The following is a 15,423-nucleotide window of genomic DNA, read 5'->3' on the forward strand; positions in this document are numbered from 1 at the left end:
GTATGGGAGAGCCGTCAGGAGCTACTCCGGCCTGCCCTTTTCCTTTATCTGAAAGAGGAGACTCGTCAATATTTCGGACGGAGATAACAACGGCCTGTTTGTTGGACGGACTCATCGGACGCCCGCCAACACGCAAAGTCCTAACTACATTAGAGTAATAAGACTCACCAGAAGATCGGGAGGCCGTCCTATAAGCCTCCGGCATCTGGGATACCAGTTTGGCAATTGGCCCAGTAAAAGTCGAACCGTCTAAAGCCGCGTCCGGCTGAGCAGGTTGACTCTCTGTCCCATCTAGTTGCTCCGAATTAAGGGGAAGAGTAGGATCGACGGGGCCAGCGTATGTAACCAAAGCCCTCTCCTCAGTGGCAGGAGGATCATCCTCGGTCGGGATTGAAATGACGACTTTAGGCGCAGGCCGGGAGGGCTTCTTCTTCTTGGCCGTAAAGCCTTTGAGTTTTTTAGGAGGAGGTGCATCCCCAGCAGTGGCCGACCTCTTCTTGCTAGCCGCCTTTTCCGCCAACGCCTTGGACGTTGGGGCATTTTTCTGAAATAAGCAAGTAAAAATGTTAGTGGCCAGAAAAGGAATACAAACCAGCTAGAAATATCTCGGCTTTGGTGGACGAAGTCCTATTGACTAAGAAGGTCGTCCTACTAGAGCTGAGGTATGATGAAGGATGCCCTCTGAAGAAGGAAGCCGACCAGTAATAACAAGATGACTTCTCTTCTTGGCCAAGCTCCCTCCTGGGAGCAAGATCCGTCTAAACCACAACACTCGTCCTAGAGGTCAGAAGGTTCGCTCCCGGATGAGTCTCGTGGGTTAAAGGAAGTCGGCCAAGATGCTTTTGCACGAATTGCTTATTGAAGAAGGGTTCGTCCGGGAAAAAAAAAAAAGAGAAGAAGAAATTTTTTTTACTAAGTATACCAGTGTGTCTGTCCTCTTTTCAGAACCGGTTTTGCTAAACTCCTTCCAGAGGGAGTCTGTGAATTTGGCCGAGCTCATATCTCCGATCTAAGACTTCTTAAGTTTAGTTATGGCTGAATCTGTATAAGAAGTAAAAAAAACCGAGTTAAGACGAATGATAGTCAAGACGAATGTATTACTTAGAAAAAATAGCGGGTTATACCTCTATCCTCGGTCTGCCGCAAGTCGGCAGCGACCAAGAAGTTATCATTATAAAACATCACCTTGAAGGGAATCCAATTGGACGGACCCTCAAAGGAGGAATTATTGATGGAATACTCCAAAATTCTGAAGTATTCCATCATCTCTTCGGCTGAAGTGCTCTCCAGCTCTAAGTAGGACGTTGTTCGTCCAGTGTTGGTAGTAGCCCGGCTAAAGTACTGATACCGTCTGGCCACAAGTTCATTAGGCGCCTGGACGAACATAAACTCGGCCTTCCAGGTATGTATTTTAGACGTTTTGTCCCAGGACGTCAGGAAGCCCTGACGGTTGTATACACTGAACCAGGCTCCGTCCACTGTTTTAGAAATCTTGGAGACATAGTGAATTTGGGAAAAGGCGGCCAATGACGGGTCAATGCCCTTTAGTTCGCAGACGGCCAAAAAAGTTAAAATGTTTTGCCACGAGTTCGGGGAAAGTTGGTTATGGCCTATGCTATAGTAATGGAGAAGGCGGCTGAAGAAGGGGTGCAAGGGAAACCGCAACCCGGCATCAAAGGCCAGCCGATAGACCGCAAAGTGGCCAGAAGGAGCACTAAGTATAGTGTCCTCCCGGCCAGGAAGAACAAAGTGATACCCGGGCATGGGCATGGCAGAAGAAAAGTGTTTAAGGTCGGGACCTACTCGTGCTAGCCAACTGTTGTCGGCTAGAATGAACCTAAGGTCAGATAAGGGGCTCAGCCGGCGCCTTATCTCAGAAGAAGTTGTAGACGGCTCCTCTGAGTCGCTGGCCGGAATCGAGGAGGCTTCCGCCTCGTTCAGCTCTTCAGTAGCCGTCTCTTGTCTGGACGGGCTGGGGTCTGGAGACCCCCTGATAATAGTTTCCTCCTGGATGCTTCCAGGAGAAAGATTTTTGATTGCTGGCTGGGCGCTCTGGACTTCGCGCTCCCCGTCAGCAGGAATTCGTCCAGTAGATGCCTCCATTTTTGAGCTGGAAGCCGGAAGGTTAATCCTTCGTCTGATGCGAGTTGTTTGCTTGATGCGCGCCAGATTACCCTGCACAGGTAAAAACTGGGTCGTCTGACTTTGCCATCCATGTCCAAAATAAAAGAATGCATGTCCGGCCGAGATAGGTCCAACTCTAGAATATGTCGAAGAAGAAAGGCTCTCTGTTCTAGGGTCAGAACCAACCCGAGCGGCCGGGAATATTCGTTGAAGAAGAAGAGTCCATTTTTCTTAAAAAATGCATGAAAACGTAAAGTAAACAGAGAAAGGAATACCTGTTGAAAGTGCTTGGACGAATGTCAAGGACGAGCTGGATGAAACTTCGGCCGATTGGAAAGCACTTAGCAAGAGCTTGGACGGAATAATTTTCTCTCTCTAAAAGCTCGGTAAAAATATGCAGAGTCTCTCTCTCTCTAGAAAATCTCTCAAGGATGTTCAAAATGATTTCAGATTCGACGAAGGAACATATTTATGGAGGGGTGAAAGTGACCCCCTCATCTGGTAAAAATAACCGTTGTCTGCTTAGGGCCTTTGAAGGTTGACCTGTTGAGACCGGCTAAATGACGCCTCTTTTTTGAAAAAAGGAAGGGCAGTTTTGATCGGTTAAAAGAGGAAACCAACCGTCTTGGCGCCCGAATGATAACTTCCTCTTTTAAGGGGCAAATGTTGTAGCCTCAAAATCAACAACTATGAAGGTGACACGTGGCCTCATCGCCACCTTACAAGTGGCACGTACTTATACTGGTAAAGTACATGAATCAATAGTTTAGATGGGCTAAAGTACACTTTTCTAAGGAAAAAAGTGTACTAACAAGCTTCCTTGTGGCCCAAACTTGTACTTAGGCCAAGTAAAGGTAAAGCCTCTTTCTGTAAAAAGGTGAGGTAAACTGACCAATCAGCACCTGCCACGTGTCACAGCATTATTGCTTAGCCAATCAAATGCTCCCAAATTAGGGTGTCATCAAGGTACATCAGTCATTTCAAACAGTATAAATAGTCCTTGAAATCCGGGGAAAGGTACGTTTTTCAGAGCATAGTACTGGTATTCTGCCATAAATTCTCTCTCTACTTTCTCTCTCTAAAAGTTTCTTCATACTCCTGATACCTGACTTAAGCTTCAACTGGGGGAAAAGGAGGGCAACATCATGCACAAGTTCACAATTTTATCCTTAGAGAAACGATTATCAAAAGGCCTCTACGTGCAAGCAAGTAAAGTATGTACAAAACCATTACATTTTTTTCTTAAAAATGGACTGCTAATATATTCATTATTATTGAGAATGAATTAACATATTACAAATTTCTGGCATAACTAGGTGCAAAGAGTATGAAAGGAAATCGGTAACAAATTGGGGGAATCCATTACCATCAAGTAATGGTAAAGGATTGATGTGGAGTTGAACCAAACAAGAAGAACGGGAATCGGTAATTGATTCCGTTTCTTGAGACCTACAAATAAAGAACCAAACGATCCCTTAATTGGATATTCAGATTTTGTACAATTATATCATTTCGTAATTTAAAGATGGGTCAAAAATTCCAATAATAAACTAAATAAGCATTGACAAAGTAACTTGATATAATGAGAAAAATGGTTAATCAATAAAAAAAATTACAAATTTAATTGGACTACAAGACTTTACATTTAAATGTTATGTCAATTTCTAAAAACTTTATAGAGTATAGTAGTTTGTATAACAATAATTATAAATCATACTTTTATAATTATATTTTGATGAAATTTATTAAGAATAAAACTAAATAATCGACGCAGGCATATATCAAGCATTGCACTGGTCGAAGAAATGAATTAGGTAAATATTTACAGACTTAAAAAGTGAGTAAATTGTTATGAAAACCTAGGACAACTCAAATTCTCTCTAATAGATTAACGGATTCACCCATTTGAGGTTTCCATCAACGCGCCAATAGTTTACCCCCAATTTCACATAAGTAAGCTTCAGGGTTCAGTTAAACCCACAAAACTTAAACCCACAAAACTAGTAAACTTCCCTTCGAGTTCGACACTCCACTGTGATTCTGTGAATTGGAGGCTTTTCTCTGTGCTTTTATAAGCTGGTAATGGATATCAATGATGTGGATGATGAAGACTTTGGATTCTCTAGAAATTACTTCTTGGCAAAAGAATCAGGCACTTCTGCCAAAAAATCAGGCCATAAACTCTCTGATATTGACCTTGTTCCTGAGGAAGTATGTATTCATTCATTTGCAAAGCTTTTCTTCCAGAAAATATTGTTTTTAATTGGATAAAATTTAAACCCAGATGCTGGTTTGTGCACATTTTGTAGGAACTTAGAGCAGCGGCTTTGGATCTCAAACCAAAGCATGCCAAAGAAGTTAAAGCTTTGATGGATAGCTATAGAAATTTGTATCAAGAATGGGTTTTTGAACTCAGGTTTTCTCTTTTCTTTTTTGGTATTTTTCTGTGCATTGTTTAGAAGGTAGTAACTGTCTGTAACTTCCTAGGAAGTTTCAATGCCGAGATAATTTTGTTTCATGGAAAGTATGAAAAATCGTTTTGTTTGAGTATGGGAAGTTTCACTTATGTAGGGGTAGTAGGAATTCTTCGATTTTCTACTTCCCATGAATTTCCACTTCGTACACAAACAAGCATTGTAGGACTATATGAAATGACTTGAGGACAGTCTCAGCAGTAGTTATGAATGTCTCTATACACACTATATGAATTGAGTTGAGGACTTCCATTAGGATGTTTCATATGGGCTATCAAGCATTGTCCTAGTATTGTTGTGATTCAGGTGTTCAACTATGTGGGTTTTACTCTTTGCACCTAGTTATGCCAGAAATTTGCAATGTGTTAATTCATTCTCAATAATAATGAATATACTAGCAGTCCATTTTTAAGAAAAAATTGTAATGGTTTTCTTTTACATACTTTACTTGCACGTAGAGGCCTTTTGATAATCGTTTCTCTAAAGATAAAGTTGTGAACTTGTGCATGATGTTACCCTCCTTTTACTCTGCTTTAGTGAATTATTCTCGTCTATTACTATTGTTCTTCTTTAGTGGACTATAAGAAAGCTATATCCTCTATATGAGTAAATGAAATAGAGTGAAGCAACAGTTCGCAACTTAAACATCAGTTTATTCTTTGGCTAACTTTGTCAGAAACGCTGGCTTACTTGTGAAATCATTGATGGAACATGTAATCATGCTCTCCCCTGTAAGTTCTTGACTCTTAAAGGATTTAAGTCACAGTGCAGAATCCTTGGTGATTGACTGTTTCTGTGATGTCGTTAAAAGAAACTACATAGCTTTCCTATTTTGCAGAGTAGTTTGTCTAGTGTTTATTCAATTTGTGAAGAGAGGAACTGCAGGGAGCGTAAAGCAGGTCAATAGATTGATTTGTTGATAAGAGAGGTTACATATTTACGACTTAGACCTGAGCCATTTCCCTTGTTGTCGCCCTGTTAATTTGATCTTGTATTGTTCAATTGTTTGTCGCTTAGTTTGCAGCGTTCTTGAGATCTGGTGTTGAGAGGATCCTAGTATTCTAATTTGAACCTAATTGTATAATAGTATGAGATGAGACTAGCGATATCAACTGGATTACAAAAGTTTTGGGTGCTTTTCCTAAATCATATATTTTTGACCAATTTAAGGTTTAGCTGATATGGTAATCAGGACTCAGGAGTCACTAAAAAGTTATATGGCATGTTTCCTCTCCTTCACCTTCCATCAAAAAGCAGGGGGGCTGAAGTTTGTTGCAATCATTTAGCAGCTAAGCTAAGATTTTCAGTTGATGAAATTTAAGAAACTAGGGCTTTTCAGATGATATTTTTGATGATTGTTGAGAATGGAACACTAACTTGTACGTGAAATTTGCCCCATTCTTTTTCTGCCAATTACCAATGAACGATGACCAGACCTTTTGAGCATCAAGCTCTTTTCATTTGGTCTTATTTAAATACAATGACACACACTTGGGCAGCATCTGAATGTAAGAATTATCTTCATCATGACTTTGAATTTGATATTGTCATTGCAGGTGCGGGTTTGGCCTTCTCATGTATGGTTTTGGATCAAAGAAAACTTTGATTGAAGATTTTGCTTCAACGGCTTTGACAGAGTACTCGGTGCTTGTAGTCAATGGTTATCTTCAATCAGTAAATATCAAACAGGTAATTGCTTAGGTGGTGCAATGATAAAGTTCCCTCTCAAGGAACCATTTTTTCCGCTCCATGTTAGGTGTCCTCTTATATGTCCCCTTGACAATACTGTGTGCATGTAGGTGATTTGGCTGTTTGCAATGAATCTGTGCTGCAGGTTAGTGTTGCAGCAGCTGAACTTTTCTGGGAACAAATCAAAACCAGAAAGAAATCAACTGGGAGCTTGTGTAAAGTTCAACAACCATTCAGCTCTAAATCCACAGATGACCTGTTTGCTTTTCTAGATGGATCACTAACCGAGGAAGATGATTCTTTCATTTGTATTCTTATCCATAATATTGATGGACCTGGTTTACAGGATTCAGATACGCAACAATTTCTTGCAAGGATGGCTGCTTGTTCTCATGTTCGAATAGTGGCTACAATCGATCACGTGAATGCATCTTTGTGTAAGGATTCATATTTGTTCTGTCAACATTTTGTAGGATATTTAAACCATCAACAACCTTGATTTATTTAGGCTGAGTTTGTTTCTGTTATTTCCTATCTATTTTTATTCTTTGCCCTTTCTCCCTTGCTGCTGTTTAATTATCACTAGAATCATGAGTTTATGTTACATAAAATGCTCAATGAAAACATCGATACAGAACAATGATCTTGTTTCCCTGAAGCCTTTTGCTTGTTTGTCCTCTGCTATATTTGGCTTTTAGCGTTTTCAAGATTTGTCTTCTGTGCTCCAAGAAACTACATGTGATGAACTTTTGAAATGCAAGCTACTGTCAAACAATAAAGAAACATAATTTCAGTTATTTGAGGTGAATTTATGCTTATAGTATGGAAGTCAGCTAGCCTGGATAGGGAAGGTCTACCAACTAGCAACTTGTTTTCCTTGACGAAGCGATCCAGTTTATGATTATTATTACATATGAATATCAGCTCTTTTTGTTGGATTGGAATACCTAACCAAGCTTATTTACTCTGTTCTATTTTTTTTGGGTGGCAGTATGGGATAAAAAGATGGTGCACACACAATTTAACTGGTGCTGTCATCATGTCCCAACCTTTGCACCGTACAAAGTTGAAACGATGTTCCTTCCTTTAATTCTGGCGCACAGTGGTGGTGCGCAAAGTGCAAAAACAGCTGCCATAGTTCTACAAAGTTTGACACCAAATGCTCAAAGTGTGTTCAAAGTTCTTTCTGAGTATCAACTGGCTCATCCTGATGAAGAAGGTGAGTAACCTTCCTCCTGCACTTTGTCATCGATCTGTATGGTTTAGGCAGTTTTCCTTTTCTTCAGCCCTCATGTTAACATAATTTTCCTTTATTTTCCTTCTTTCAGGCATGGCAGTGAACAATTTATACACAATTTGCCGAGAGCGCTTCCTTGTGAGTAGTCAGATCACTCTGAACTCCCATTTAACAGAATTCAAAGATCATGAGTTGGTCAAGACAAGAAAACATTCTGATGGTCAGGATTGCTTGTATGTTCCTCTCTCAACGGAAGCTATTGAGAAATTGTTGATGGAGATTAGTCAGTAGATTCTTGCCATGAATTCTCTGGTATGTCTGTAGTAGGAATATCATTATACCTGGGATCTCAATATGGAATGTAATCGAAAAAAATGAGAGGAGATACGTTTGATTCTTGAGAGAAGTTATTGAAGTTGCTCTGGTGCATGATATCTGTATGAAGCTTCTTGTATTTTGGACGATTCTTGCTCAACTCTCTCTGTTGTCAAGTTACCTATCATCATGCCAGAAGTCACTTCCATGTTTGGACGTTCCACTTGTGCTTTTTGTTATTCTATGCGATCTTACTTCCTCCGTTTTTTTCTATTAATTGCAACAATGGCTTTGGGCATGTTTTTAAGGAAATGAGAAAGGTGCGTAGTTTAGTATAAAGATACCTCTTCAATTAAGGAAAAATTCACATAGATAATCCGAACTATGGCTAGTGTTTCAATATTAATCCCAATTATGGATTATTCTAGTATAATCCTAACTATTGAAGGACCTTCCTAAATTGAACCCTGATGACCTACAACCTGTTAAACAGGTTAAATTTTAAGATTTTCGTATTTTTCTTTTTTATTTCTTTCTCTCTTCCTTTCTGTTCTACTGACCATCACTTTCATCCATTGAAACACCACCGGTACACCACTCACCCTATAAAACCAACAGTACACCCACCCACCCTATAAAACACCACCACCAATCTGGAAATCATCCTATTCTTCCTGAAAACCACCACCATCAACCTCAAATCCAACCCCACCACCTCGAAAAACACTTCCGTTCACCTGAAAACTACCCCCGACCCCTAGTCACATGCCCCCTCACAACCATTTATTCCCCTTCCTAACCCATACACTAACTCCACTATAGTATCATGCCAACAAACTCCGCCACCACCACCAAACCGGCACTCCTCCCCACTCTATCTCCTCCCTCGCGTCACCATCGGCACCACCAGAGACCTCCTCTCTTCTTCTTCTTTTTGTTTCTGAATGGGTTTGAATGGGTTTTGGGGTTGGGATTCGAATGGGTTTTCGGGGGTGGCTGGGGTTGCAATGATGTGGTTGTGGGGTTTGAATGGGTTTGACGGTGGGCGATTGGGGTTCGAATGGGTTCGACGGTGGGCTGGGTGGGGGTGCGATTTGACGGGATGGGGTGGCGGTTTGTGGGTTCGATGGGGGTGGGGGTGGTTTGAAGGTGGTGGTGCTGCGATTTGAAGGTGGAGGTGGTGCGATTTGAATGGGTGGGTTGTTTGGGGTTGATTTGGGTCGATTAGAGGTGGTGGTTCTGTGGGGGTTATGGGTTCGATGGGGTGGGGTTGATTTGTAGGAGTGCGGCGGTAGGTGGTGGTTCTGATGGTGGTTAGGGGGTTCGAAGGGTGTGGCGGTGCTGGTGGTGTCGGTGTGTGGTGCTGGTGGTGGTGCGGTGGTGGTGCTGTGCTGGTGGTGTTGGTGCGTGGGGTTGGTATGTGATGCTGGTGCGTGGTGCAGTGGTTATTATCTTTCAAAAAAATTATAGGAACCAATGTATGCAAGACACATGCCTTAAGTAACTTGCTTAACCGGTTTCTTCAGGTTACAGCTCATTAGGAGAAGATACCCCATATAGTTAGGATTATACTAGAATAATCCATAATTGGGATTAATATGGGAAGATTGCCAATAGTTCGGATTATTCATGTGAATTTTTCCTTCAATTAATTACAAATATAGAAGCGCTGTGATTTATGCCCAAATCCACAACCCTTTTATTTTTATTTTTTTTTCAAAAAAAAAAAACAAAATCTGCTGCCATCCTCTGCACCCCCCTGCTGGCAGCAGTACCCCCAGCCAATGCCACCCCCACCCCACCCCTCAGCCCAACCCGTGACAGCCCACCTGCTACCAGCCCTTGTACCCCCTACTGGCAGCAGCACCTCCTGCCAGCCCAGCATCCCTTGCTAGCCCCCCTAGCCCAGCCCAACACCCACCATGGCAGACCTTTCTCCCACCAAATATCTCCCTCCAAAAAAAATAACTGAAATGTAATAAAAAAAACCAAATTGTAAGTAACTTTAAAATATATATTTTTTTTTGGGTAAAATGTAAGAGATATTATACCAAAAGCAATAAGAGCCACCAAATACAGAGACCAAAAACAAACAAACACCAACACAGCAATCCTACACACCCTCTACTAACAAACAAAACACATCAACTTCTAGATACCCTACTGAGCTATACAAAAACTCACACCTTTAACTGAAATAACTACTGCTACCTCTCATCTGCTTTTATTTTTTCCAGCCAATCCTTGTCTTCTCTAGACCATTTACTATTCACCTGATGTTGAATCCTCATACAGACAATCTTCTTAATGCTGCTAACAACAGCATTAGGACAAGGAACCTTCAGATTCCATATTGCATTGTTTCTGGCTCTCCACACTTCATAAACAACTGCTGTCAATGCTGCATATCCTATCTTCTGTTGTCTCTTGCTGCTATAGTTTCTTCCCCATTTCTTCCACTGAGTATACAGACATTCGGTAGCTGTGCTTTGTTTTCCAAGCCACTGCAAAGTACCATGACACACTCTCTTGCTGAAAGGACATCTGAAAAATAGATGTTGACTATTTTCAGTATCTTGTTCACACAATGCACAAGTGTCTTCCCTGCTTATTCCTATTTTCATCAACTTGTCTCTTGTTTTGAGTTTGCCTTTCATAGCCATCCAAGCTATTAGTGAGTGCTTAGGAATATTAAACGAATTCCAGACCCAATGATGCCATCTGATCTTCTCTCCTTCAGGATGCAACCACTGATGTGACTTTATGGTGTATTTTGCATCAGCATTTAATCACTTGTCATCAGTGTAAGCCTGTTTCATCTTCTCTTTAACTTTGCAAATATTCTTCCAGCACCAGCTAGCATTTGTTGGAGCTTGGTACTCCCACCATGATGACCCCTTAATATACACTGAGTGGATCCATTTGATCTATAGCAAATCAGTTTTTGCAGTTATTTGCCATACATATTTCCCAATAGCAGCAACATTCCAGCTTATGCATTCTCTAATCCCTAAGCTTCCCCTATTTTTTGCATAACACACCTCCTGCCATGATATAGGAGGGGGTTTAGATGTATAAACTTTCCCTTCCCATAAATATGCTCTACATATTCTTGTTATAGCCTCCAAGACACTTTTAGGCAGCAAAAACACTTGAGCCCAGTAAGTGTGCAAGTTCATTAGGACTGCATTAATCAATGTCACTCTCCCTGCATATGAGAGGTGTCTGGAGCTCATGCATATCAGTCTCTTCAAAATTTTGTCCACCAACACTTCACAATCAGCTTTAGAGATTCTTTTTGAAGTAATAGGCACCCCTAGGTATCTAAAGGGGAATTGCCCTTTCTGAAATCCAGTAACTTGTAGAATTCTCATCTGCATCTCCTCTTTCACATTCCCAAAATATACAGCAGTTTTTTCAGCACTAGCATACAAGCCTGAGGTAACTGAGAATGTTTTTAACACTCTTTTTTATCATGATTGCAGACTGAGGTACCCCTTTGCAAAATAGCATCAGATCATCAGCAAAAATCAGGTGTGACAGCTTCAATTCAGAGCATCTGTAATGGAACTCAAATTCATTTTTCTTCTGCATTTTTTTCATTAACCTTGAAAAATACTCCATAGCAATGACAAAAATAAGAGGGGAGATAAGGTCTCCTTGCCTCACTCCTCTCTTCCCTTGAAAGAAACCACATAATTGCCCATTTATACTCAATGAGTAACTGGGAGTAGTCACACATAACATAACCCAGTTCACAAATTTTTCAGGAAATTTTAATCCTAGCAACATTTCCTTAATGAATTCCCAATCAAGAGAGTCATAGACCTTGCGCAAATCTACTTTCATTGTGCATCTTGCATGCTCAGACTTCCTTTTGTAGTGTCTCAACATATCCTGACATATGAATATGTTATGAAATATTACTCTTTTCTCCACAAAGGCACTTTGAACTGGCTCTATGATATCAGGCAATACCTTCTTCAGCCTACTACAAATCATTTTTGAAATGATTTTATGTAGGACATTGCAGCAAGCAATTGGCCTATATTGTGTAACATCCCGAGGTTGTTCACACTTGGGAATTAAACATAATGTAGTGTTATTTATCTGCTTTAGTATCTTCCCAGATCTGAAGAAATCTAGGACAGCCTCAGTGACATCCTCCCCAATAACCTCCCATGCCTTCTTAAAAAAGTGACTTGAATACCCATCAGGGCCTGGAGCCTTGTTGTCTTCTATTTCTGCCAAGGCTTGCTTTACATCCTCTCCACAAAAAGGTTGACACAAGTCTTCTTGCTATCTTACATTCAGCTTCTCACCTTCATTCAACACACTGTTACTAACCTTTTTCTTATTAGGCATTTCATTCCCTAGGAGATCCTTATAGAACTCCATGAAAGCTTTTTCAATATCTTCCTGATTTTCAGCATACAACCCCCCATCTATCTTTCACTTTATAAATGTGGTTTTGGCCTCTTCTTCTTCTCAAGCATGCATGAAAGTAAGTTGTGTTTGAGTCACCACCCTTCAACCACTCATATTTCACTTTCTGCTGAAGAAATGACAGTCTAGCTTGATTCAGTGCCTCACACTTCCTTCTAGCTTCACTTTCACTTGCCTGCAGCTCTTGATTTCTCAGGTCTGAGTGCAACTGTTGCTGAATGCTAATTAGTTCTTTATAAGCCAGGTCTGCCTCATTCTCTATATTAGAGAATTTATTCTTGTTTAATTCCTTCAAATCCCCTTTTAACCCTTTCATTCTCTTCACTACTTTAAACATAACACATCCTGTATACTGTTTTTGCCATCCTCGCATCACAATGGCCTCAAAGTCAGCTGCTTGTGTCCACATATTGAAAAATCTAAACACCTTTGGGCCCCCACCCTGGTTATCTTCAAATTGAATGATGCATGGAGTATGATCTGAGATACTCTCAGGATGGAAGTGTGCCTTTGCTCCTTTAAATTCCATCATCCATGCTTCATTCACAAATACTATCTATTTTCGAATAAACCCTCTCTTCCCCCTCCTGTTTATTTGACCAAGTGTAGAAAGAACCCACACTCACCATATCCTGCACTTCACACTCCCATATACATCTTCTTATCCCTTCCACTTCATGAAGAGTCACATTAGATCCCACTCTCTCATTGAAGTTAACCACATTATTGAAGTCCCCACAAATGATCCAAGGATCATTCCTTATCTTCAATCTCTTCAAATCCTCCCACATTACCATTCTTTCAGCAAGCTCATTTGAACAATATACCATAGTCAAATAGAAGCACACACTTGTCCCTTTATGTGTAACCTTACTATGGATATATTGAGCTCTACTTTCCAAAATTTCCACCTCAAATTTATTATGTAACCAAATCAACCATATTCTACCACCTTTATGATAAGAATAGTTAGCCACAATACTCCAATTAGGAAAAACTCTAGGATAAACCTTGTCAACATTCTTAGGTTTAACCCTAGTTTCTAGGAGACCAAACAACCCACATTTATGATGACTAAGAAGAGTTCTAACATCACCATGTTTAGTTAGGCTGTTCAGTCCCCTTATATTCCAGAATCCCACACTATCCATTTGGTTCCAATCTTAGACCCTGGACACCCTGCATACTTGCTTCCTCCACTTCTCTCTCAGGTACTATCTGCCTCTCAGCACCATCTACTTCCTCTATTGGCTTATCCACATTCTCTTCTTGAGAACTATGAACATTCCCTTCTGTATTCCCTGTCTGAACCACCTCTTCACTCTGTTGCCCCTCATTTTCAGGTTCCTCTGCAATAGAGGCTAAACCACCTCCATGACTGTTTCCTCCCACTCCTTCAGGCCTCTTCCTTGATGCTTCAGGCCTTACAGTATTCACCTGAGTCTTAGGTACCCATTTCTGCTGTGGTTTTATTTTAGCAATAGCAACTTCCCTTCTTTTTTGCCTACATTGCTCCATGTTATGTCCTATACCTCCACAGTCACTACACATCACTGGTTTACATTCATATATAATCTGCTGACTCTGCATCCTGCCTTTTTCATTATAAAACACCACCTCATTTGGAAATTCTTGATTAAGATCCACTTCAACAAGCACTCTTGCATAGTCAAGAAGATCCTTCTGAGAAGTAGCCCTGTCTGTTCTTATAGGCTTCCCTATACATCCCACTATCTTATTCAAAGCTGCTTGTCCCCAGTATTGCAAAGGAAGGTTTGGTAATTTGATCCAAGTAGGGACCATTTTCACACTTTCAGCAGTTAAGTCAATCTCTGAGGACCATTCTTTGACAATAACAAGCTTACTATCATACATGATAGGACCTGCCTCTATCGCTTTATTCTTAGAGTCAAGACTATGAAATCTCACCATGAATCTCCCAGATTTTAGCATAATCACCTTTTCCACTCCAAATTTCCTCCACATCCTTCTTATAAATCCTTCTACAATCCTCAATGGTGGTTTCACCCCCAAAATATAACAGACCACAACACTTTTCCAATAATCAAGCTCATTTTGAACATCCTCCATGTTTATTCGAACAACATTCTCTTCACTTCTAACACTAGCTTCTACCTCCGTAGCCGCCACAGGTATTTCTAGATTCAGTCCTTCATCTACAATATTATGAAATAAAGAGTGTCTCCAGGTACCTGGGTTTGACGTTGTTCCAGCATTACTAACCAGTTCTTGCATCGGGTGTGGAGATGGCTGAATCACTGGCCTAACCGAGTTTGCCGGTGTATGTACTGATGATATCCACTTCTCTCTTTTATTTCGAGCTTCAATAAACGCCTCTTTATCCCTTTCCGAAGCTTCAAAATCAAGTGAAGCCTGAGACTCATCATCCTCCGAGCTCCAGCTTAACAACGCATCATCCTGCAACTCATTGATGTTTATATCCTTCCTAGCATCTCCTGATTGAGGTTTACGGGTTACCTTGACATTCTGACCTTCCTGGCCTTTCTTCTTACTTCCATTTCCCTTTTTCGATCCCTTTGCCATGGCTCCAGCTTCGCTGAGGATCAAAAATGGTGGTGAAAGTTACTGTTACATTGGATTTCTAGAGAGAAGGAAGAGTTTCTCTCTCTAGGTGTTTTTGTTATAATTCTTCAAATTTCTTATTTTCCTAACTTTAAAATATATTGAACTAATGTATAAAGTATACATAGAATTGATAAAGTGTATATGTATTAGGAAAATAATATCGCAAAATCCTCCCAAAATGTTCATAAGCAATTGTCACAAAGGTAAGTTGTCAACTAATCCTGAACTTCATTTAATTCCTCCATGGTGAAGCCCTTCAAACTTTTATTCATATGAACCTTGCAAAAAAATCAAGGAATAAAACATATAATATAAGAATTTAATCATTTACCGTAGTTAATAGTTCTAAATATTACATATGCCTTCTCAAAATTCAACCAACAATAAATTGAAGGTTCAAAATCTACAAACTAAGTTATATTATACCTTATATAGTCATATTCAAAAAAAAAAAATGGAGTTAAATGAGTCAAAATCTAATAATTGGACGCGAAAAGGCTAAAATTGGTCTAAAATCACATTTACTTTCTC

General features: G+C 40.3%; 2 protein-coding genes across 2 annotated transcripts; one reads left to right on the plus strand and one right to left on the minus strand.

Moving 5' to 3' along the window:
* Positions 1-3,961: 3,961 nt before the first annotated feature.
* On the plus strand, positions 3,962-8,116 carry LOC104906512 (origin of replication complex subunit 2). The gene is made up of 6 exons (XM_010695278.3): positions 3,962-4,335; positions 4,434-4,540; positions 6,155-6,287; positions 6,433-6,724; positions 7,279-7,506; positions 7,616-8,116. Exons 1-6 carry the CDS (start codon positions 4,207-4,209, stop codon positions 7,813-7,815), a joined length of 1,089 nt encoding a protein of 362 aa, XP_010693580.2. The 5' UTR covers positions 3,962-4,206; the 3' UTR covers positions 7,816-8,116.
* Positions 8,117-10,046: 1,930 nt separating this feature from the next.
* On the minus strand, positions 10,047-10,502 carry LOC104906537 (uncharacterized). Its single transcript, XM_010695307.2, has one exon. It carries the CDS (start codon positions 10,500-10,502, stop codon positions 10,047-10,049), a length of 456 nt encoding a protein of 151 aa, XP_010693609.2.
* Positions 10,503-15,423: the final 4,921 nt, after the last annotated feature.

Source organism: Beta vulgaris, chromosome 3 (genome assembly GCF_026745355.1).
Source record: "Beta vulgaris subsp. vulgaris cultivar EL10 chromosome 3, EL10.2, whole genome shotgun sequence".
Taxonomy (NCBI): Eukaryota; Viridiplantae; Streptophyta; class Magnoliopsida; order Caryophyllales; family Amaranthaceae; genus Beta; species Beta vulgaris.

Excerpts from the sequence above, each read along its gene's own strand:
- LOC104906512 (XM_010695278.3), top strand. The coding sequence starts at position 4,207 with ATGGATATCAATGATGTGGATGATGAAGACTTTGGATTCTCTAGAAAT. Across the intron at positions 4,541-6,154 it reads GAATGGGTTTTTGAACTCAG|GTGCGGGTTTGGCCTTCTCA; the intron begins GTTTTCTCTTTT and ends TTGTCATTGCAG. Across the intron at positions 6,725-7,278 it reads TCACGTGAATGCATCTTTGT|TATGGGATAAAAAGATGGTG; the intron begins GTAAGGATTCAT and ends TTTGGGTGGCAG.
- LOC104906537 (XM_010695307.2), bottom strand. The coding sequence starts at position 10,502 with ATGGCTATGAAAGGCAAACTCAAAACAAGAGACAAGTTGATGAAAATA.